Source organism: Vipera ursinii (genome assembly GCF_947247035.1).
Source record: "Vipera ursinii genome assembly, chromosome: 3".
NCBI lineage: Eukaryota > Metazoa > Chordata > Lepidosauria > Squamata > Viperidae > Vipera > Vipera ursinii.
The window spans coordinates 191,427,758-191,453,873 of record NC_139516.1 but is presented as its reverse complement, the minus strand read 5'-3'; the positions used below and the strand labels follow the sequence as shown (position 1 = coordinate 191,453,873).

General features: G+C 35.4%; 1 protein-coding gene across 1 annotated transcript in view; it reads right to left on the bottom strand.

Annotated features, from left to right (window-relative positions):
- RIMS2 (regulating synaptic membrane exocytosis 2) overlaps nucleotides 1-26,116 on the bottom strand; it is a gene marked incomplete at both ends in the record, with an annotated part of 276,924 nt that overhangs the window by 17,168 nt on the left and 233,640 nt on the right. Inside the window, 3 exon segments of the mRNA XM_083359700.1 lie at nucleotides 11,428-11,642; nucleotides 17,911-18,159; nucleotides 19,017-19,189. Coding sequence (XP_083215826.1) covers nucleotides 11,428-11,642; nucleotides 17,911-18,159; nucleotides 19,017-19,189 — 637 coding nt within the window.

Below are 26,116 nucleotides of genomic sequence, written 5' to 3'. Positions count from 1 at the left end.
CTGGTATTCATGATGCGAAACAGGTAACTGGACTAGAAAGGCATCAAACGTCTTCCCTTCGAATCACAGAAAGGATAATCAGGTAGTTAGAAATTCAATGGTGCATACCACAAAATTTATAAATTTGCATAATAATGGGCAGGAAATCACATTGGCAACAAGTAGGTAAGAAATTCAAATGACATATTTGATGGAAATTATTTTATTTTGGAGAAAGGTTATATTTCAAAGATTGGATAACAAATGATGAAGCATCAAAGCTATATATCAATGATAGAAGTGTTACAGATCTACAAGAGAAGTTATTTGCAAGTGTCGGAGAAAGAAGATATGGTGAAAAAACAAAGTAAGGTCATTACTGTATATGGAGAGGCAGTACAACAGAGCATTAGTTTCCCCCAAATTTCCTCAGTTCGGAATGAAAGGTAGTTCACAAGAAAATGGTTATGTAAAGTTCATCCTCCATTAAGAAGCCAATTTGAAACATCTATCAATCTCTGACAGGTAATAGGCATTGCAATAGTCTACAAAGTTTCTATTTATTTATTTATTTATTTATTATTTTATTATATTTATATACCGCCCTTTCCCGAAGGACTCAGGGCGGTTTACAGGGTGGTTAAAACAAAAAATACAAAAGTTAAAAACAGATTAACAATAGGTCTTCTGGTCTTGATTATGATATGGAAGGTATTTTTATTTATGTGGCAAGTTTCTTCTGTGTTTGAAGAACTCAAATATAACAAATATGCATGGTCCTTTGAACTAGAAGCCTTTTCATGAGTGAGGAGATACAGCAATAGCCATATCCTTAGCTGAACATGGACTACTTTGGTTCTATCAAAATGGCTGCCACTCACATAATCAATTCAAAAGCATATTTACAAAAAAAACCCACCCAAAACTGACAAGGATAATCCCCCATCACCACCACCACCACCGTAATCAGTTTATTTACAGGAAAACAAAATATAGTTTTATAAAGATGACTTGTTTTATGGCATGCCACCTCTTCTTTATAAAAAATGGAATCTAAAATAAAAAAATAAACCAAATGGAGGGACAAGATATGACAAAACCAAAAAAGATTTTATTTGGCTCCAATTTAAAAATTTACATTTAAAGTTTGTATTCTGCATGTTCTGTATAGCTCATTTGAAAATTTGTATGGATTGGCTGCAAAAATAGGGCAAATCTTTTGAAGTATTCACTCAATGCATTGACATGCCGCAATAGCTATGTTTAGTGAATGGTCATCTGCATATATGCATAAAATGCAAAAGTAAGCAGTCCTTTGATGAGCAGGGCCTTCATTTAATGTATTTTTTTTAAAGTTGAGCAGATGTAGCATGTAAGGAGAAAACTTGGAGTGATGGTTACATACTTTCTTTGAAAAAGCAATTTGTGGGGGGTTAATTTTTAAAAACTGCATTAAGTATACTTGGAGATATAAGCTAAGCTTGTAAGCCGCCCTGAGTCTTCGGAGAAAGGCGGGATATAAATGTAATTAAAAAAAAGCAGCAGTTCTTAAAATCTGAAAATGGCATTAAATTATGTCACCAATTTTCCAATATTCTGGTCAAGTGTTTCCAAGGAGCATAGGAGATTCAGAGCTCCATGTGGCCTCCAGGAATCATTACTTCATGGATCTACATTTGTATATTAAGATCTATTCAGTGCCAGCCATTATATATGACTGGGAGTAGTAGTAGTAGTAGTAGTAGTAGTAGTAAGTAGAAGCGACCTTGAAGGTCTTTTAGCCCAACCCCCTGCTCAGGTAGGAAACCCTATACCATTTCAGGCAAATATCTCTTCTTAAAAACTTCCAGTGTTGGAGCATTCACAGCTTCTGGAGGCAGGTTGTTCCACTGATTAATTGTTCTAACTGTCAGGAAATTTCTCCTTAGTTCCAGGTTGCTTCTCTCCTTGATTAGTTTCCATCCATTGCTTCTTGTCCTGACTTTGGGTGCTTCGGAGAATAGCTTGACTCCCTCTTCTTTGTGGCAACCCCTGAGATATTGGAACACTGCTATCACATCACCCCTTGTCCTTCTCTTCATTACACTAGACATGCCCAATTCCAGTAACCATTCTTTACATGTTTTAGCCTTTGAACATCTTTGTTGCTCTTCTCTGAACTCTTTCTAGAATCTCAACATCTTTTTTACATCATCGTGACCAAAACTGGATGCAGTATTCCCAAAACTGGATGCAGTATTAATGTGTGCAACTTTTTAAAAAATAATATGCAATGAAATAATTTCCTAATATTTGTTAGAAATATAGTATTATTTGAAATAAATTGTGATCCAAGTGTCAGGTCTATAAAATAAACTGAACCTGAACATATCTGACCCAGTTAAAAGCCTAATTTTACCCAGGCACCTAAGAAATGTCAGTAAGCTCTTTTCTGCCTTCTAAATTTAGCTTTGATTTGTCACAGTTGAAATTATGTGTTAAAAGTCTTAGGATTTTAGAAATCTCATAGCATATTTAAAAATCACAGCTTCTCTGCTCTGATGTACATATAATATACATATATACCTGCATGACTGATTGATTAAGCTTTTAGGCAGAACAGCACTTTTTATCAGTAATTCAACTACTGTATTTTTATAGTGGAAGCAAAGCTGATTAGAAAATTATACTAGCTAAACAAATGCTAGTTTTAAAAGTTAGAAGTATTTTGCGGTTGTATGGCATTAGCTGAGAAGATAGCATGTGAATTAGGAAATTAGCAAATACTTCCACACATCTGATTATTATACAAGCATCTGTGAAGAGCAATGAGGGCGAAGAAGAAGAAATATACATATTGAAAAGATATCACAGCTGAGAGTAATAATATTCTAAATATTGTGCATGCAGTATAAAGTCACAAAGACTCGCTGGTGAAAAGAATCCATTTTAAAAAACATGACATCTGTATTCCTTTTATCTGAGCATGGGGTGCAATATCTTTTGCACACAACAAAGATGATATTTCTGTTGAAAGTATCATGCTATGTGCTCTTCCCCACCTGAAGGACAGCTGTGCCATATTCTACAGTATGTTTTTGAGTGAGCTGGATAGTTTTTCTCTATGATCATGTCAATTGTGAACCTCTATATATCTTTCATTCCCATCCAATTAAAATTGGAAAGAATATTTGATTTTGTGACTAATACAATAATGAAGAACAGAAGGTTATACTGACTCTGGAATGTAAGGGAAAAGATATAATTCATGGACATATCAGTAGAACTACCCTTGATCTTTTGTTAGCAGTGTCTACATAAAGCTGAGAGAGGGAGAGAGAGATTTTAAAATACAAACTAGCAAGAGAGATCATTTTAGTCCTTAGCTATAATTATCACATATCATATATAATCATATATAACGAAGAGAAGAGTGAGGGGTGACATGATAGCAGTGTTCCAATATCTCAGGGGCTGCCACAAAGAAGAGGGAGTCAAGCTATTCTCCAAAGCACCTGAAAGCAGGACAAGAAGCAACGGATGGAAACTAGTCAAGGAGAGAAGCAACCTAGAATTAAGTTGAAACTTCCTGACAGTTAGAACAATTAACCAGTGGAACAACCTGCCTCCAGAGGTGGTGAATGCTCCAACACTGGAGGTTTTTAAGAAGAGACTGGACAGCCATTTGCCTGAAATGGTATAAGGTTTCCTGCCTGAGCAGGGGGTTGGACTAGATGACCTCCAAGGTCCCTTCCAACTTATTATTATTATTATCATGATATGAATTACAAACGTATGTCTGCAAAGTAAGCATTCACAGGGAATTATCTCAGGACAATCTAGTTTTAGTTTAAAAAGCAAAAATGAAACAATATTCCTTTATGTCTAACTTACTTCTCAATATACAATGTTAAATTTACAAACTGATGTAATCAAAGCAATCATCACATCTCTGTATTCTATGTCAGAATGTGGGAGAGTTAAAATGCACCTTTTATAAGTTATACTAATAGCCGCAGGTGAAGAAATAACTTTTTGATTTGGTTTACCAGTCACTGATATAATATAGTCTTAACCAATAATCCCTCTACACATATAAATATAATTCCTTTCTCTATTACAGCCAATTCCATCCACGATAACTGTGTCACATGCAACTGGAATAAACGTGGAAGGAAGATTTTTAGATGATTAGGTATGCAAGCTAATTTTCAAGCTTTTTGTAAAACTTGTCTGTACACTTCAATGAAAACTAAAGTATTGCATAAATATATTACTAGAACCGATTTCTACATTGCGCTCTATGTGGGACTACTCAAAAGCTTCAGTTGATAAAAAATACAGAAGATCACTTGTTGGCAGGTGAGTTTTCTGCTATTCACACGTAACACCAGTTTTATGGATTCCACAACAGGCATCTGGTTATGCACGAAGTGCTGATTTTGAGCTATAAAGTCCCATCTCACTTTGCATTCCAATAACTGTAAAGCTACTTATTCCAAGTAGAATGTTTATTGTTAGTTTTATATGCCACCCATGTCAATATCCAAAGCAAAATCACCAATCCTGTTTGTGTGTTCCGATGAAAAAGTAGCAGGTTCATCTTGCATATGACATGCAAGGCAGAGGTAGAACTACTGCTTTTCAACAGTAGGGCCATCCCTCTGGAATTACCTCTCCAAAAATCTGTAAGGCACCCTTTTTTGTTGATATTTAAGGAGGCTGAGAAAATGCAATTTTGGTATCTTTGGGATACTCATTGTCTCTCAACCCTAGGAAGGAGATGATGACAAAAAGTGGCCCATCCCCAGTATTCATAAGTCAAGGATCTCAGTCAGTATAAGACAGTTTCATATGGGTATGAAAATGATGTAAGTAAAATTCAGTGATTCATTTTAGCTATAAACTCAACAGGTAACTCATAGGAATTCAGTTTTCCATCTCTTTGGGCACTTCATTTTTGCAGCCCTTCAATCACTGCATGATTTTTCCTGATAAAAAGATATGTAACTTGTTCATGTTGAAGTATATCATCCTTTTTTCCTGTATCTTTAGATGCCTTACAGACTGTTGCTTATTGATGAGGCATTGCAATAATATTTTAATATGTATTAAATAGGCTATACTCGTGAATATTTTACTTTTGTATTTACATATCCCCGTATGTACATGAATTATAGGAAGGCAAAATGAAAGATACTGCCATTTCTTTTATATGGTTCAATTTTCAAACAGAACAGAATTCCTTCAAGGTTTGCTCATGTTCCATGCATGAATCCCATTGAATGTGAATGGAATTAATACAGTCAAAATGCTTGGTGAATTGTACCCTTGCAGTGATCTCAAATGGCTATTAAGCGAATTTTACTTCCCCCATTAACTTTGCATGTTGGAAGCCAGATGAGAATGTTACAAGTGGTGATCACATCACATGACCCCAAATTTAAATATATGCCAGTTGCCAAGTGCCCAGATTTTAATCACATGATCATGGGGATGCTGCAATGGTCGTAAGTGTGAAAACTGGTCATATAAGTAATTTTTTCAGTGCTGTTGTAATTTTGTATGGTCAATAAACAAATGGTTATAATCAAGGACTACCTATATAATAAATAAGTATTTTTGAAGTCAGTCATTGTAAGAAAAATCCTAAACTTTAAAGCAAAAGGCAATCCCGGTAAAATTTGTTTGGTGCTTCTGGAGAAAAGGTTGATAAATAAATCTGTGAATTATGCAAAATAATTTATTTAACTTCTGGATATTCTTCAGTGACTTTCAGGAAGCTTTGGAAAAAGCTGAATTTTATTGTTACTATGGAATTACACAAATATAGCTGCAGGAACTTTATGAAGTATGATCCACATACTTCCATATGGATCATAATTCATATAATTCCAGCAGCTATATTTTATAAATAAAAATAATAAGAACTAGCATATTTCCACTTAACATCAGCAGGACTTTTGTCATCTTGCATCTCCTGTATCTGCCCCTGCCAATAATACAAGCAGAAAGAAAAGTACAAAAAAACAACAATGTATTTGAATAATTTTTATAGGAGTTATTTTTTCTTAGCTCATCATTTGAAAATAAAAACATCTATTTAGGCCGCCACAACTTTGAAAACAAATCAAAAGATGCAGTGTCAGTATAGAAATGACATAAATGAACAGATAGTGCATTGTTTTTTCTGAAGGAGCTAGAATATTAGCTCAAACATTCTTGGTCTGGAGCAGCTTCTGAGAAGTCTTTTAACACAAGGAATGTTAAACACAAAGTGGTTCCTGGCAAACCTGGCTTTTATTTGGGAAAGAAAATGGTCATAGAGCAAACTAAGTTATTTCTTTAAGAGACAAAGGAAATAAATTTCTGAATTATTGCATTTGAATATAAAGATTCTGAAATCTTTCAATCAATCTATCATTCTAAGACTCTTAAACAAAAATTCAAAACAAGAATTGCAAAGGAGAGCCACAATTCTATTACCATTCCTGTTAAAAGACCACCAAAACTTTTAGCAGAGATGATAATAATTATTCCTCCCATTTTATCCGGTATAAATAAAATAGAACATAGTATGACTCATTAAATTTGAATGACTGGTTCCTCCATTATATGTTTGTGGTAAATCAACTCCTTGATATAAATGTGCAAATCACATAAGTGCTTACTAAAGTGCTGTTAAAATTAATAAAAACAAAAGGATTTTTTCAATACTTCTTTGCTAAGGATGACAGAGAGTTTCATTCACTTCATATTCCGATAAGGTAAAGGTAAAGGTAAAGGTTCCCCCGCACATGCGTGCTAGTCGTTTACGACTCTAGGGGCCGGTGCTCATCTCCGTTTCAAAGCCGAAGAGCCAGTGCTTGTCCGAGGACGTCTCCGTGGTCACGTGGCCGGCATGACTAGATGCCAAAGGCGCACAGAACGCTGTTACCTTCCCACCGTAGTGGTCCCTATTTTTCTACTTGCATTTTTTTTATGTGCTTTCGAACTGCTAGGTTGGCAGAAGCTGGGATGAGTAACAGGCGCTCACTCTGCTACGTGGCACTCAGGACTTGACCCGCCAAACTGCCGACCTTCTGATCGACAAGCTCAGCATCCTAACCCACTGAGCCACCACGACCCTTCATATTCCGATACAGGCTTGTAAATAATACAAGTTATGAATCAATATTTGTTGTGAATTGAAATCCTGCTACTGTTCAGTACTAGTATTTCTGAGACATTGTAATATACTTCTCTAAAAAAGAATGTTTATATTAAGAATATATGGGACAAAATGCATATATTAGAGTAACAGAAAGGAAGCATTAGAAAAGGAAGAGATACGTGCCTAAAATTATATATAAAGATTATAGAAAAACATAGAAGGAACTACGGTAGTAACTAGAGAAAATGAAACATTCTAAAAATTTGATAAGTACACATATTTTGTGCTTTATCTATATAATGTGATTATTACCCCCTTATATTCTGGTGAATGTAGCAGATAAGGAAGATCTTTGTCTACGTCTCTTCCAAATATCCTGTTTTCCAGGGCTTAAAAAATGCTTCAGCTCCCTTTGCCTGCAGTACAGTACTTATCATTCCACTCCTTAACAATGCCAGTTAAATGAGATGTTTTCTACAACTACTTTGTTTTAAGCATAAACTTCTGCAATATCCATATATACAAAAATGCCCATTCATCAATTTCCATCTGAACTTTGCTTGATCAATTGATCTTATGATTTCATACAGAAAAGTTGGTGTAATTAGAGTAATATTGGCAGCAAGTAGGATGGGCCAGAGTATTGCATAGTTAGTACTTCAAAATTAAAACACTGTTTATGTCAAGCATGAAGGTAATCACAATTCTAACAGATCACAAGCAAGACAGAGAAAGGACTGGGAACCATCTGTTCTGAAGCTTACTAAATACAATGTCTTCATCTATATTAAAAAGGATATTAGTTTGTAGGCATAAATTATAACTACAGGTAATTCTTCGAGTTCCAACCATTCGTTCAGCGACTATCAGAAGTTATGGCAGCACTAAATAAATGGGACTTTTGTTATTTGCCCAAAGTTACAGATTTTGCAATATGCCTGTGGTGGCTTGATCAAAATTCAGGTGCTTGACAGCTCGCCAACCCTTACAACTACAGGGGCACTTCAACAACCCCCCCCATCTGCACCTGATCTCTGCCCTTTTGGTTGTGCAGTACTCCTTGCCATCCTCTACTTCACAGGGACTGGCCTGGGGCCTTCAACAGTCTCAGCTGGTCACCACTTCTCCCAGGTTTCTTTTTGTTATGTATTAGGCTTTTAGGAACATCTAAAGCATTGTATAAGAGTCACCACCAGGAGGCGTTGAACTGTAACTGTTTTGGCGGGAAGCAGTTTCGGTGGGAAACAGAGTTTCAATCCAATTGGTTGGTTGTATACCTGACCGGGTACTGGCCAGCTATATAAAGAGTGCAGGTAGCCCTATTCCCCAGTACAGTCACTTCCACCTAATAAAGAGCTGTTATGTCGTCTCGGCATGCTTCCTTCTCTCCAGAACCCACTACGCAACACTTTTTTAGTCCAGCATTACTGCTGAAGAGTGCCACCTCAAGACTGTGCAAGGCAAAGCCTCTGCCATCCTATGCTCTACTCTCCCTGCCAATCTGCCAGCCTGCTGCTGGCATTCCACTTGTCCTGCCACCCTGATGGTTTCCGGCCCTGCACTCTGTTTGCCTTGTTGACCTTGCCACCTCCAGCTGATCTTTACCATCTTCCTCCTGCTGCTGCTGAGGTACAACCAGCCTAGACCTAGGTGAGGCCACTGCTCGCTGTGCCAGGCCTTCTTCCTGAGACCACTTCCCGAGGCCACATTGTTTTTCAAATTGCACAGAACATTCTCACATCGCTTCAGGAGACATCAGAGGTTTTCCAAGCACAGAACCATCATAACTCAAGGACTACCTGTTTGCTTATATATGCTTTACATAATTGAATATATACAGTAGGAATACATCTTCAAATATAGTTACATTGAAGTTGCAAGAACATTATACTGAAGTTGTTAAATACATCTTTTACTGTACAAAATATTTAGTATTTATAGATATAGCAATATATTTTTGGGGAATGGACAATATGGTTGAACTGACAATTACCGTATATACTTGAGTATAAGCCGACTCGAGTATAAGCCGAGACCCCCAATTTCACCCCCAAAAACTGGAAAAAGTTGGTGACTTGAGTATAAGCCGATCCGCCGTTCTGCAAGCCTCCGCCGCCGGCTGCTTCGTTCCGCAGTGGAAAGAAGCAGGCAGGCTGCTTCGTTCCGCAGCGGAAAGAAGCAGCCTGCTTCGTTCAGGCTGCTTCGTTCCGCAGCGGAAAGAAGCAGGCAGGCTGCTTCTTTCCGCTGCGGAAAGAAGGCTGCTTCTTTCCGCAGTGGAAAGAAGCAGCCTGCTTCGTTCAGGCTGCTTCGTTCCGCAGCGGAAAGAAGCAGGCAGGCTGCTTCGTTCCGCAGCGGAAAGAAGCAGGCAGGCTGCTTCTTTCCGCTGCGGAAAGAAGGCTGCTTCTTTCCGCAGTGGAAAGAAGCAGCCTGCTTCGTTCAGGCTGCTTCGTTCCGCAGCGGAAAGAAGCAGGCAGGCTGCTTCTTTCCGCTGCGGAAAGAAGGCTGCTTCTTTCCGCAGTGGAAAGAAGCAGCCTGCTTCGTTCAGGCTGCTTCGTTCCGCAGCGGAAAGAAGCAGGCAGGCTGCTTCTTTCCGCTGCGGAAAGAAGGCTGCTTCTTTCCGCAGTGGAAAGAAGCAGCCTGCTTCGTTCAGGCTGCTTCGTTCCGCAGCGGAAAGAAGCAGGCAGGCAAGGCACGGAGATCCGGAGACCTGCCGACGTTTGGGGAGGTTTGGGGAGGTGCCCAAACCTCCCCAAACGTCAGCAGGTCTCCGGATCTCCTCCCCAAACCTCCCCAAACGTCGGCAGGTCTCGGGATCTCCGTGCCTTGCCTGCCTGCTTCTTTCCGCTGCGGAAAGAAGCAGGCAGGCAAGGCACGGAGATCCGGAGACCTGCCGACGTTTGGGGAGGTTTGGGGAGGTGCCCAAACCTCCCCAAACGTCAGCAGGTCTCCGGATCTCCGTGACCTGCCTGCCTGCTTCTTTCCGCAGCGGAAAGAAGCAGGCAGGCAAGGCACGGAGATCCCGAGACCTGCCGACGTTTGGGGAGGTTTGGGGAGGTGCGCGCGCACCTCCCCAAACCTCCCCAAACTTCGGCAGGTCTCCGGACGGCGGCTGCTTGGGAGAGGTGCGCGCAATCCCGGAAGCACCAAAGCCTCGGCCGCGCACAAGTCCTCGGTAAGTTTTTTTTTGTTGACTGGAGTATAAGCCGAAGTGGAATTTTTCAGCCCAAAAAGTGGGCTGAAAAATTCGGCTTATACTCAAGTATATACGGTACTTGCTTTTTATGTTTAGTGCTAGCACTAGTAAGCTGCTAGCACTAGTAAGCTATTCTCCAAGCAATTTTGCATTGTCCTTAGTACAATCTGTTTCAAACCCCTGCTCTCTAATCCAGAAACCACTATGTTATATAGTGTTACTATATAATAGAAATTAGGACACAAGTCAACCACTTCCTTTGAATGTATGATAAATAATAAGTGAAAGCCAGACTTAGTTGTGCTTATTGTAGATGAAATGCTGATTAACTGAAACCTCTAAGAGGGATACATTTTGAGTTATTCATTTACATGAGCTCAGCCACGAGAAGGATGCAACAGAGAGATTAATGCACCATAATTGCATTCTGACACTTAAAAGATAAGTATTGCTATTTAAAACTCTGTTTCAGATTGTTATATAACTTTGCACATCAAGTAGGAAAAACCTCAATCACGCTTATTCCAATGTTCAAGCCACAGTGTCTCACAGAGAACTTTTTCAGTTAAACTGTTTCTTACAGTTACTTTGATTATCTAATTCATAGAGCATTTTGTAACATTGAATTATACATTATATTATTTGCTTTGGCATTGTATTTGAAAATTAAATATTAAAGTTAAAAAACAATAGGTTTTTAAAAAATAAACCAACAGCTTTAATATTTAGCAAAAGTTAATTAATCTAAGCAGAAGTTAACAATAAAATAGATGAAAATGGATTATTTATAAATATCTTTTTTTTGCTTTTATTTGTAAGCTTCTTTGTTTTTGTGTATAAACATTTTTGCTTCAAAATGTGCTGCAAACATTCTTACAAAGCATTCATTATAGCAATGCATTCCATCTAATGGTGATGAATAGAGAACATTTCTCCCTTTTCTAAATTTAGACCCTTAAATTTGCATTTAGCCCCAATACTGCGGTAGTGTTAAAGAAATGCTGAACAATCATTTTCATAAATCATAAACATTCTGAACTACATTACACTTCACCTAAAAATGTAGATTATAAGCTTAAAGTTCACGCACAACAAAAAATGGAAACTGGAATTTTAATCCTACCAGTTTGGCTGAGTTGTGAAGTGCTCCTGCTTTTCCGTGAAAGGCCCACGATAGCTACCATTTTTGCACCAATACTGGATCGCCGTTTTTTTCCACCTGCTCCCACAGTGCCCACCGCTGTATCAGACTGGCTGCCATCGTTCTTCTCTAGTGCATACATCTCCCCACTGATGCTGGTGCTTTTACTTATGTTCTGTTCTGTAGCACCGATCTGTCTGCTTTGCATTTTAGATGTGAAAACACTGTCAGCCAAGACGATGGGTAGACAATGCCATAAAAGAAAAAATAAAGACAGTAAAGGAAGGTTTCAGACTGAAGGTTTGGGATGACTATTGGGAGAAGCAATTAATTCACACAGAAATTGGTTTGTCACCAAAGTTGAAAAGATCAAATTTCTTTGCATTTGATTGTACAATAGTTATTGTTTTGTCTCATCACAAAACTTATTTGTAAATTTGACCGAAAAGCTATGGCATTGCTATTATGGTACGCTAAACGGTAATCTTATAACCATATAAGAAATACATTGTGTATGTTTTTGTAATTTATTATTCTTATATATGAATATCAGTTAGCCACTGGTGGCATACAGATAGTCTTCGACTTGTGACCAATCTTTTAGTGACAGTTCAAAGTTACAACGGTGCTGAATAAAGGGATGTTGTGAAGTTCTGGCTGTTGCAGTGTGCCTGCAGTCATGTGATCAAATTTTGGGCACTTGCCAGCCCTTTTGCACTTACAACCTCAGCGGCACTGCAACCCCCCCACATCTACCTATTTGCCCCCATCAGTGCCCTTTTGGTCCCCTGACACCCAGCTGATCATTGTTGCCATCTTCTTGCTCTGGCTGCTAATAAGGCATGCCCAGTCTAGCTGCTTAACTGTATGAGGCTGGTTCTGCCTAGGGATAAAGCACATAGCAATTATACTCCTGCAAATGGGGATTTCTTTGCAAAGACTTCCTGGGTAGGGCTGGGGTTGGTTTGTGCTGTGAAAAAGGGGGGAAAGGCTGTTTTTGGCTTTCATTCCCCCCCCTCTTTTAGACTGCAAAGGCAGCCCCATATGGTGCAGGAGCACAGTGCAAAATGGCATTTTGGTGCACTGCAGTACTTTTAAGCTATTTTGTACTTTATTTCTTTTTCACTGCCTGAAGCCAGTTCCACATGAGCTGGCACCCAGTCCAGGCAAGCCTCATAAGGGCCAGGAGCATGAAGATGGCAGTGGTGTGGAGCACAGGGTGTGGAGCACAGGGCAGCAAGTGCAACTGGAAGTGGGGTGGCTCTGGTGTCTTGGGGTGTGACAAACAGTTACAGAGCCACACAGATCTGGATCTGCTAACTTCCCTGCAAGAGAAGCCAAAAAGGCAGAGGAGGGAAGAGGAAAGTGGGTGAAGGGGAGTTAGAGGAGCTAGGCGGGACCTACCTGTCCAATCAGTCATTACACAAGATTCTTGTTTAATGGCAAGATTCTTGTTCAATGTTAAGGAAACATGCTAAGGAAAATATCGTTGCACAAGACAAATAAAATAAGTATATTATCCATGAAAGTATTTTTTAACGTTAGATGTGTATTCAGTCATATAATGTGCATCCTAATCTATAGTCTAAATTGCTGCAACTTAGAAATAGTTTTCATGCCTCACAGAAAGTTAGTTTATTCTTATAAATAGCTGAATAAACTACATGTTATTTTTATTATATTTATCTTGGCACTTCTCAGCGAACAATCCCTGATAAGATATTTCATTATTTTGCTCAAATATCTGTAGTCCAGACCCTTGGAGATGAAGATTCAATGAAGGATTGGCAAAAATTCAATTTACGGTGTGTGTGTGTGTGTGTGTGTTTGTGTGTGTGTGTGTGTGTGTGTGTGTGTGTGTGTGTGTGTGTGTGTATGCAAATTATAAGTTATTACTTTTGTGGGAAAAACAAGAGGAGGCTATGAATGCTGCCTTGACCTCCTGCAAGAAAGGTAGAATCTATATCTAACAGACTGGTTAATATTTTACTTACAAAGAGAAAATGTAAAGATAGGGGTTATCTGAAAAATATGCTAATATGAATATGCACAAGCACACTAGAGCTACTTTGAAATGAATACTTTGAATTATATTGTAGATAAGCATACTTGGTGTATTTAACAGTGTAAAACACAGTTAAAATTTTGATTTTCTTAATACATCAACCTATAATGGAAACAAATAATATTTAATTCATTGTCATTCAGAATTGTTATAGTGGATATTTATGTAGCCCAATTCTATGTTAGATTACACACACACACACACACACACACACACACACACACACACAAACTGAAGCTTTCTATAAGAGAAATACTGTATATTAGCTAAACTGAATATAAAAATTCAGCTCATTCAATGAAATTGGAGCATAAAATGTCATAAAAAATTTAAAAACTATTTTTACTATGTTTTAAATTTAAGGCAACAAACATTCAAAAATACATGAAATAAAATAATAATATAAGCTTAGGTAACATGATAGACTGCTGATTGTTATTAAATAAATTGAAAGCTTGTGGAAAAGATTTCTGTAATTAGCAAATATGATTGGAGTATGTATGTATGTGATATATATATATATATATTCCTTAATAAGATTAAGATTATGGCTACAACACATGGAGCTATAAACAATTCACTTTTAACAACAGATACCCAGAGACAAATACATCCCAAAAACGGATGCGCGACAACTCAAAGAAATACGGCAGACCTCAACAAACAGATCTGAGCGTGCTCCATGAGCAGAGTGCAGACACCAACAGTATAAACGGAATCTCCCCACCCCAGCATCTCCATCCTGATGACGTTGGCAGTTGGCCAACGAAAGCTTGATTTTTCAGCAATAAAAACTGTTTTAGTTTTTAATTCTATCCCAGTGTTCATTTGTTTGTATATATATATATATATATATATATATATATATATATATATATATATATATATATACACACACAGTATATATATATATATATATATATATATATATATATATATATATACACAGTATATATATATATACATACACAGTATATATATATATACACAGTATATATATATACAAAGTATATATATATATATACACATACACACACAGTATATATATATATATACACATACATACATACTCCAATCATATTTGCTAATTACAGAAATCTTTTCCACAAGCTTTCAATTTATTTAATAACAATCAGCAGTCTATCATGTTACCTAAGCTTATATTATTATTTTATTTCATGTATTTTTGAATGTTTGTTGCCTTAAATTTAAAACATAGTAAAAATAGTTTTTAAATTTTTTATGACATTTTATGCTCCAATTTCATTGAATGAGCTGAATTTTTTTATATATATATATATATATATATATATATATATATATATATATATTCAAAAAGCCTTGACAAATACTTAAACACACACACACACACACACACACACATATATATATACACACACTAAAAAACAATGACTCTGATAATGGATTTAGAATAGGGCAGTAGTGGGATTCAGCCAGTTCGCACCACTTCGGCAGAACCGATAACTAATTTTTTGTTGCCCAGGCCCAGAATGGACTTCCGGAAGCGGCATCCACACAGAGAACTGGGTATGGAGAGACTTTAAATAAGTAGAAAAACCATTGGGAAAGTAAGTAAAATTAAAGCAGTACTCATAATTAAACATATCCTTTTCTGTCTTCTATAAAAGTATGGTAATCTCTATTAACAAGTTATTTTGTATTATTGTTTTAAGTTTACAAGAGTGCTTGTCAATTGTCAAGAGGAAGCAGTATGATGCCAGGATCAACTGAAGATCAATGTGGGTCGAATTTTGTTTTCATGTTGTTATCTAAACTAGTTTCATCTATGGTTATTAGACATTAATCGCAATTTCCAAAACTATATAGGATGAAACAAAATTATCCTTTAAACTCCAGTTTTCCAGATTTTGCTCAAAACTTACATATGAATTGTTATTTTAAAAGCTGCAAACAAAACCCAATAAATATAAACGTAGAACACAGGAAGACAAGAGTATATACAATGTTTTACACTTAAAAAAATACTCTGGAACTACAGTGAATGAAGATCATGCAAAACAGAATACGTGTAACAATCTTACAGGTTTTTTTCTGTGCACTGATTGAGTGATTATTTTTTTCTAGGCTGAAACATTTTGCTCCTTCTTTTTCTGCCTTCTGGATTCTTATGACCTTTTGTCTCCTGAGAAATACTTGGCCACATATGCCTTCAAAATTTCCTCCTTACCTTTGTTCATTTCTTCTCTCCCTTATGCTGACCAATGGTCATACTCGGCTTTTAATTTCCCAATCCCAGCATTATGAATTCCTTTCCAGTTATTTCTACAGCCAATTCTCATGTCCCAGAGATTTTGTTCTGAGTAAAAACAATACAGTCAAGCCCAACTACTTTTCTATTACTATTTCTATATTTTATTATTTTATTTTATTTTTATTTGCTGCCCATCTTACCATAGGGTAACTCTGGGCGGCTTACATATTTACAGTTAAAACATAAAAAGTTAAAATCTGTTATTACTCAATCAACCACTTCCATCGTGCTGTCCCCCACTATTTTAATTGTTGTATGTTGCACAGAGTAGCTATTTGTGAAATCGGATGCCATAAAAATTTGATAAAAAATATAAAGAAATCCAGTAGTGAAAGAAAAGTTTGTATTTTACCTATGTGATATGAAAAAAGGTTCTCAAATGTGGTTCATCAAACTGAAAGGAGATACCGACTGGATGCAACCGTGTTCAGACTTGAACCCAGTATTCTACAAGACCTTTATTAATGACTTGGATAAAAATGTGAAACTACTAGTTAAGAAATTACTAGAAGACTTAAAACTCAGTGGGATAGTGAATAGCCTACAAGACAGAAGTAAAATTTAAAATAATCTTGATAAATTGGAAAAATGGAAAAAAAGCAACAGACTGAGATTTAATCAAACTCTTCACTTAGGAAAAATAAATCAAGTATAGGACAAGAGATATCTGGCTTATCAATAATATTTAAAAATATTTTGTGATTATAGTAGAATGGTGTGGCTAAAAAAACACACACACAATTTTTGGTTATACCTATAAAAATCTATTTTCCAAATCATCCTTGTGCTGGTCAGTATTAATATTGTATTTATAGTTCTGAGCAGTAAAATGTCAGAAAGTTTCAAACAAAATTGGAACAGGCTTAGAAACCAGCAACAAGGATGGTCTAGCATTGGAAACTAAACCCTTTAAGGAAAAACTGAAGAACAAGAAAGTCATGTTAACATTCTCCAAATATTTGAAAAGAATGTCATGGAAGACATTATAACAGATTGTAGGACACCAGTGTATTTCACTTACAGAAAAATTTCCAGTTAAATGTTAGGGGGAAAAACAGTAAAGTCTAGTTTAACAGTTGAACCAGTTACCCATAACAATGGTTGGTTCATTTTCAATAGATACATTCAAGCATCCAAGCTATTTCAGTTTTAATTACTGCACTTAATAGGGTTTTGGATTCAGTGCCTAAATGGCTTCCTAGAGGATGATTCTGTGATTTTGTGAAGAGGCTCATGTTCAGAAAACAAAACCTGTAATAATATATCCATTTCTGAAAGCTTTAAAACATATAATACTAATAATAGAATTAATACTATTGATCAAAGTATCTCCCCCTTCAGATAAGAGTAGAATTTTATAGCATATTCCCTCAGTTTCCGCAAGATTCTGCTCATACATTAAATAATGGATGGCTTGAGTAACCCATTATTATCCTCAATGATAAAATTATTCCCTTATGAGAACAAAAATGAAAAATATATTGTCTTTTCTTCATATGGTTTGTATTAATGACATTTAAGACCATCCATATCAATGTCCATTCTGCTTAAATAATTCTATCTACAGAGCTCCAGAATGTTATATTTATATATCATGAAATATGTCAGTATGACAGAATTCTGTTAATATGACAAAAATCTAAGAACTAGATGGCCTTTCTATATTTATCTCATGAATTCCAGCTTAATGTGAATCAAGATCAATCAATTGTTGGCCTTAATTTCTATACTATACCACAGAGTTTCTCAACCTGTGGTCAGCGGACCCCTGGGGGCCCACAATGTCATTACAGTGGGTCCATGAAGGCTTGAAGAAAGATTATGATTTAAATCTTGAGTTAGGTCTTGGTGGTCCGTGACCAAGGTCTATGGCCACAAAAGGTATTTAGAGGAAGGAGGTCAATGGTGAAGAAAAGGTTGAGAACATATGCTATACAAGATGGGTAATATTTCTGTAATTTGTTATTTCTTAAAATAATTTAACAAAATAGAACATTGGTTGACTATTAAAATACTAAGCTTAAATTTAATGATGGACACAAAAAGGAAACATAAAGATGCTACTGCAAATGATAGAACTCTCTAACAAATAGAAATCTACTTTTACCTGAGATCATCCTGTGAATATCTCCTTTGCAAATCCTCTTTATTGTTTGTTTCTGTTCCTTCCTCAGTTATCTCCTCTTGGGCCCCTTCATCCTCTTCTGCTTCTTTATCTTCCTCATCACAGTTCTTTGTCACCTCCTCCCCTTCCCCCTTTTCATCATCTTGTTCATCCAACTTTTTCTCCAGTTCCTGATTCTCCTCTTCTTTCTCAAGGAATACTTCCCCATCCCCTTCCTCCCATCCCTCTTTTCTTTCCTCATGTGATCTTCCGAGGTAAACAAAAATTGAGGAAGCATGCAAGCAAATAAAAAAAGAAGACAGAAGCCAGTTAGGAAAGCTAGACAGAATCAAAACTTTTTACTGAGCTGAGGGTGGGGGAGGACAGCCACAAAATAAATGCTAAATGGCAATGATGAAAGGAAAAAAAAACATGCAGCCCAATTCTACGAACTAATTAAGATAGAGTCTTACTATTTTTAAGAGTAGAAATGGCAAGAAGACTGTAGAATAACATGAATGACAAAAATGTCTGTATAGATATTCTTTAAGATGCAGGACAAAAATATTTATGGATCTTTCTGCATGTGCTGTACACAAATACACATCTGTAATACTCCTCTATGTCTGTGTGGAATCTATAACCACTACCAACATTAAAAATTATCTTGTCTGCAGGAGGAATGTTAAGGGTCATACAGCTGCACACATAATGCATCATGAAGTTTACAGTATCCTGATTCACTTGGAAGACAATTTGGCTCACTTACAGGCAGAATTAAAGTAGTACTGAGGGAAGGAAGTTTTTAGAAGTGGCCTATTTTAGGAACATCTTTATGAGGTTTACACAACCATGGCATAAATTTATGATTAAGATCCATACATCTTACTATTATAATCCAGAACATTTATTTTAAATTGCCCTATAGTGTGGAGTTTTAGTAAACAGTTTGTTTTGAAAGTAAGTAACTTACATACTTTCAAAGAATCTGAACATGAACAAATACAGAAGGCTAAGCTGAAATTTCAGAAAATGTACCAGAAAAGATGATACTGGGATCCAGCTCAATTCACAGAAAACAAGATTAAAGCTGACTTATAGTTTCTTACCTAATTTTCTTGTTTCCTCTTGGCCGTTCTGATTGCACAGACATATAACTAGTGCTGCTAAAACGGGATGCACTACTGGTTCTCGAGACTGCTGATACATCGCTGACATCACTGTCTGAAGACTTGTTGGAGACATTATCAGAGCCTCGTTGAGGATCCCGCCCGGGACGATACTGTAATATAAACGAACTATGATGTTCAGGGTAGCCTTAAAGGTATCTTGTTTTTTAATAATTCACTATCCAAACTTTTTATTTCTCTAAAGACGGTGATTATTTTTTTTAACATCTCAATATTCCCCAATAGCTAAGATTTAATTTACTTTAAACATCTCAAATATTTTTCTTTAATGTGCTCAAAGCAGTTTGTGTGGTGTAAAAATGCAATTAACAGTAAAAATAATATTACATAAAATGAAAGCTATTTTAAAGGAAATGTATGAAGGCCTGCAAAAGGTTCAGATTTTGGTTAACATGTATGCCAATATAAAATTCTTGTTGCAATTTTCTTCATACATTTCATAAAAACTGAGACAGTCTCTTAGGTTATCATTGCCATCATTCAACAGCGAGATATAACAATCAGGGGAACTCATATTTAGTTATAACAGGGACATTATAAACTACCTCCAAAATGTTGCTCGTGTTTTGTTCTTCCTTTTAGCTATGACAACTTTGCACAAAATATAGATTAAATAGCTGTCAACCTTAACATAAAATTCTTTGGAAACTGGATTGTTTATCTCTTGTATGCAATCAACCAATTTAATTTATTCTATAAACCACAGTTAAACAAATATGTCAATAAGAGATTATATTAATTTTACAGGAAATTATCACAGTAAATAGGCATTTGCATCCAAGCTCTGAATCTTAAAAAATATATATTTTATATACTTTATTATTCCATGGGGGTACATTCATATATTAGGATTGGTGAATACCTTTTCCCTAAATACATTACAATATGGCACTAGCAGATGACCGGAGAATTTACAAAGAGGAAACTAAGACGAACAGCACATAAATTATTCTGATTGTTTGAAACATTTGAATTTCTTGCCAGGAAATGTATTGAGAGAGACTTATGAAATCAAGAAAACTATAGGAATATCAGAGAAAATGTTTTTGTACCAATGGAAGAACAACCAGTGAAGATAATAACTGGCCAACTCCTTTCCAGGAGTTAATTTGTGAAACATGTTGCAACAAAATATTTGGATAACTTTAAAATGAGAAATGATTAGATAACAAAGATTCATGACTGGCATACTGTATGGGCCATATTACTAACTGGAATTTCCATGTTTACAGACACGTATTTATTTTTTTTTATGTAAACAGAAAGCCTGATATTGATTTTAATCAATAATATTAACTCTTCTTGATTGTTTTTTTTTATAATTTTGAATTTTAGAGCCGTGCTGGGTCTTGTGTACAAAGAAAGTGACATATAAACTTAAATCTATAAATCCATAGCAATGGAGAAAACGTATTAAATTTAGAAATACAATGTTAAATATCTTCATAATCTCTAAATTAGTAATGCTAATAAAACATTTTAAAGAACTAAAAAATAAGAAACTGGATTAAATTATATGTACAGCATTATATTGTATTTATTATATTTAAATATATTTTAATGTGTACTTTCTGCATACATTTTGCATGGCAGGAAGAACTTAAAATATTTTAATCTCAATATTACATATACTGGTAATATAAAAGTATAAACTAAATAGTTTAGTTTATACTAAATGTACAGATATATAAATATATATTCTAAAAATTAACAAATTGTTATAAGAATTTGGAGAAGAATTGGCTTTAGAAATGAAATAAAAATTTCAGAGGATAACAAATTTAAGATTACTCTAGATTACTTTCTAGCATTTATAATATAAGATAAAATAAAACTATATGCAATATTGCATTTATTAAAACTTTTCCCCTTATTTGTGACAGATTCTAAAATTGTATAGTACAGTTTCCACTTGTTTGCACTCAACAGGATTTTGACCAAGCAGGAACAAGACAGTTTTCAAAACATCAAGAAATGTAAGATTTTTTTTAAATACAGTAGCATTATGCATTGTTGAAATGGTATGAAGAAAAGGTTTTTATCTGGCTCCTTTAAACATTCTCATAGCCATTTAATTTATAAACTCTTTAAGGTTGTTTTTTTCTTCTGAAATGTGTGGAGATGCATTGCTTTCAATAGTCTGAATTCAAATAATCTATGTTCAGCTCAGTAAATACTGTCCATACTGACATTCATTTATCATCTGTTATAAATCTCATATGCTATAAGCCATATAATCTTCTAATCAGTTTTCATTGAATTTGCATTTATTGGACTGGTTCCAAACTTATATTATAAAAGACAGCACCATAAAATAATAGAGCTGACTGTAGTAATAACTGTAGTAGACCCACAGGAATCAATATTATCTTTAATCCATTGATTTTAGTCCATTATGTTCAAGAAACTCTGCATTAACTACATATTCAGCAGTCATTAATATTTGTTACTTGTATTTTACCATATTTCTTCTGAATGTGTACATTATTATATTACATATATCTCTGAAAGAAAAATGTTTTTATTTAATGTTCTGAAGACAGAAATTACTAGTTAAACCTGCCCTAGCTAAAAAGTTTAAAAATAGCCTAGTGTATTTTTAATAACAAATGTACTTCAAGCATTTCTTGCTTTTGCTAAAAACAACTCATGCTTTATCCATGCATAATATATATTATTTCATGTTTTGTTAAACCTGGATTAAAGTTGTTTAAACCACACCTGGGAATCCTGTCACTGTTACAGATATTTAGTAAAATACAGTTAGTCTGTATAACCATTTGTTTAGTGACTGTGTTACAGCAGCACTGAAAGTGCGACATGACAATTTTTCACACTTAAGACTGTTGCAGCATCCCCATGGTCACCTGATTAAAATTTGGTAGCTTAAAATGGGCCTGTATTTATGATGGTTGTAGTGTCCCAGGTCACGTGACCAATTTTTGTGACTTCCAGCAAGCAAAGTCAATGTGGAAGCCAGATTCATTTGACAACCATCTTACTAACTTAACAATTGCAGTGATTCCCTTAACCTCTATGACAAGAAAGGTCATAAAATGGGGCAAAACTCACTTAGCAACTGTCTTGCTGAGCAATGGAAATTTTGGGCTCAATTGTGGTTGTAAGTCGAAGGACTACCTGCAATGGGAACCAAGCCATGAAAGTACCTGAAACTGATAGGAAGCATTACAAACTGGAAATGATTAACTATTGCCGGTGTTTGAAGGCAATAGAAATAGGGAAATATTAGCAACTGTATTGAAGTGAGTCAATACTCTTTGAAAGGGGTGAGGAAGAGAATCATAGCAACAGAAACCTTGTATCAATATATGGGTCAATTTATTTATTTTATTTTTATTTTTTATTTTAATTCCATTTATATCCCGCCCTTCTCCGAAGACTCAGGGCGGCTTACAAGCTTAGCAGTAGCCTTCATTCTATGTATATGCCTGCTTATTAGGGCTTTCACACACACCCCAAGCGGCATTATTACAAAGTCAGCTTAATTGCCCCCAACAATCTGGGTCCTCATTTTACCTACCTCGGAAGGATGGAAGGCTGAGTCAACCTTGAGCCTGGTGGGATGCGAACCTGCACTAATTGCAGGCAGCTGGTGTTACTTAAGGAGGCATTAGCCCACTGCTCCACCAAGGCTCTTATAATTTGAATCAAAGAGGTCCTCTACATTAAGATTGAAGAGCCCTCTCTCAACAGAGGGGGAGAGATACAACACCCCCTATCTCCAGTTTACAACATGGTCTTTTCAGCAGTTCCAAGAAGGTTCCACACCCATTTGCACTATTCCGGTGACTAAGGGCACAAACTCCAAGTGGCCTCAACGGCTCTCAGAAAGAGTGCTAATGACCAGATGACCACAAAGAATATACGTAAATCCTTTCATCCTCCACATTCAGTCAAAATTAAAGAAGCTTCTTGAATGAGAAGCAAAACATCTTCAAGGAAAAAGAAAGTCCAATTGCCTTTTGAAAACAGCACCTTTGGGATTCTCTTGCAAAATTAGGTTTCTCAATGGATTCTGAATGAAAATGCATAAAAATGTGATAAGGAATATCCTACTAGTATCCTAATATCCTAATTTCCCCCTTTTGGTCAGAAAATATACATAATTGTAAACAATTTTTGAATTACAACTTTTTTTTTACAGATGGTTTCTTTGGAATAACTTGAAATACAAACAATATTTTTCTGAATCATGTCATAGAACCTTTTGCCTTGAGAACATTTTATTTTTATATGCTGCTAAAAGCCAGCATATTCTAATATTTATTCTAATTCTAATTCTGACATTTATTAATATTGCTTAACATGTTGAATGATAGGTAGCAAATATATGTATTTCCTGATAATAGAATGTTTCTATTTTCTTTCTCTTTCTTTTGTGCAATTTGGATGTCCCAAGACATTTGCTTTTTTTGTTGTCATTATTTATTTTGTTTGAGGGGCTGTATTGTGCTTGGTCCTCCATTCTCATGGAATTTGTGTATCAAAAAAAATAGTTTTTCTGTTTATTTCCCCCAAGAATGTTTAGAAATGATTTGATACCAAAAATACTATTTATCATCATTTACAAGTCTTTCTCTCTTTTGCCTCAAAAGGCAGATTACTACAAATCTGGTGTTTTTAGAAGCAGACTCCATTTATCACTTGTATATTGTAGCTTCACAATATATCCCATTGCAACTACACTTTTAATTACTTACAAAAATAAAGGGAAGCCCTTTATAGGAAAAAAGGATACTTTAGTGAAATCTAAACTAATAAATTGATAATTTAATAAATAGGAAACTTCTGCAAACTAATTGTTTACTAGATAATTTATGGTGTTATATGTTTGGGGGGGACTGCATTGATAACATTTATTTGGCTAGGCTAAAATTTAGGGGGATTTATTCCTATTTTCCATGCACACACAAAGACTCTATTTCTAGCCACTGGGATATGCTATTTGATAGAAGAAAAAGAACATGCAGCTGAGCATGAAGATGTTGTGACAAACAACTGTTTGAAAAATGAAACCTGTTTTCCTTCTTCCTAAATAACAGTACAAGCTTACTGAGCAGAGGAAGAGGTATCAGCTATTAATTAAAGCATTAAATTTGCATAAATAAATAAAATTGATTTTGCATTACTTTGACATTGATCATTGGTTTCCATCTTGGTAGAATCCAACAAGATCATAACCCTGTATATATTAGTAATGTCTTAATGCAATTACTATGATGTATTTTATTTCAAATTGAATTAAAAACAATTCAAAATTTTCAACTCAGCTGTCATATGGCACTTTTATTTTATCTACTGCACTGGTTACCAGTTCACCTACAAGTACAATTCAAATTGCAGAGCATTACTACTAAAGATATATACAGGACAAGATACTTATCAATAAAGTCTTATATCAATCAAGTATTAAAAACCCTTATATATAGCACAGCACCATGACAGTGCCTGACACAGCAACATGTAAGCTGAGCTTCTTCATCATCAGAAACTAAAAATTCTCTTTTAAACCAGCATTGGATTATTTTGTCACTTAAGATCTATTATAGATCATTAACTCCTGTTCTATTTCTATTTCTCCTTCTATTTCATAATTAATGCAGTGATGTGTTTTAATGATTTAGCATTGCGTGCATATTTTAATACTTATCAGTTTCTTTCAGCAGCTATTTTAAGGAAAGAAAAAAAGGAGATTATTTGACTTTTAAACTACCCATTATCAAAGTTTTGAGTGGTATATAAAAGTGAAGCATATTAGACAACAAATTAGTAGCATTACAATATTAATTGCCACCCAAATTTTTTAAAACATTTTTTTTAAAAATACAAAACTAAATATTGTTAAAGGTCAACTAGAAAAGATACATTTTTAAAGCATTCTTAAAGTACAAATAGCAATTCTAATACTTTATGATCACCATAGAAAAAGGGCAGCCCCACTCTGGAGATTAACCTTCCCAATTGAGTAAATTAACAAATGTACTTGTAAATCTTGCAGGAAGGAAGAGACATCTTAGCCAAATATAAATAAACTAATACAATCAATAGCTGGCATTCAATAGCTTAAGCTGATTTACCATGTACCTGCAAAATATCTAGAGAGTCAGAAATCTAAGGTGAAAGATTTTAAATTATTTTGACAGAGCAATCTAATACTGAGATCTTTTTAGACTGGGATGTCATCCAAGGAGACCTTGAACAGGACAGACTGGATGGTATCCGGATATATTGTTTTGGCTACTAGCCAGATCAGGTATATGTTGTAGTTGTATGTTAACCTATAATGCTTTTGCCTTTTGAATTAATACAGAACAGAAAAAAAACATAATAAAGCTTCCCATCTATAATTGTTGTCTTATGTTTTATGTCTACCCTCTCCGATGGACTTAGTGATACTTATTTGTCAATTAGTCAAACATCATTAGCCAAACATCACAAAGAAACTTTTGTTGAACTTTGTATACATTACATGCTAAATGCTTGGTGGAGGTGGGGGCAGAATCTGCAGCTATTTTTAAAGATTTTCATTCTTGACAGTTTACCATTCACATGAATCAGGCAAAATGTGTCTATAGTATAGTTCTTTTGATCTTAAACATTCAATCTCCACTTTTCTTTTTTATGAATGTACAGGTTGGGAGTGAGGGACATGAGATTCATGATGCTTTACTTCCATCTGAAAAGTGAAATGCTTTCTAGAATTTGAAATGACGGTATCTGGGATTCATTCAAAACTAAATTCCAAGGAAGTGCCACTGTCCTCTATGAGAGAAGCACTATCATTTGTGAACATGATCCTTCACCTCCTGATTGGTTTGACCTACAGTGAAGAAAGAATGGTCATGGTTTAAATGATTGCAAATTCCTCTTATAAAGAGGGGCAATTGCCAGACTTAAAAGTTATGGTGTGCCCACTTCTCAAGACACCACCACTGACCAGTCAACATGGATATTTAAAGAAAAATGATTGAGAATGAGGTAGGACCTAGGAAGGCTGA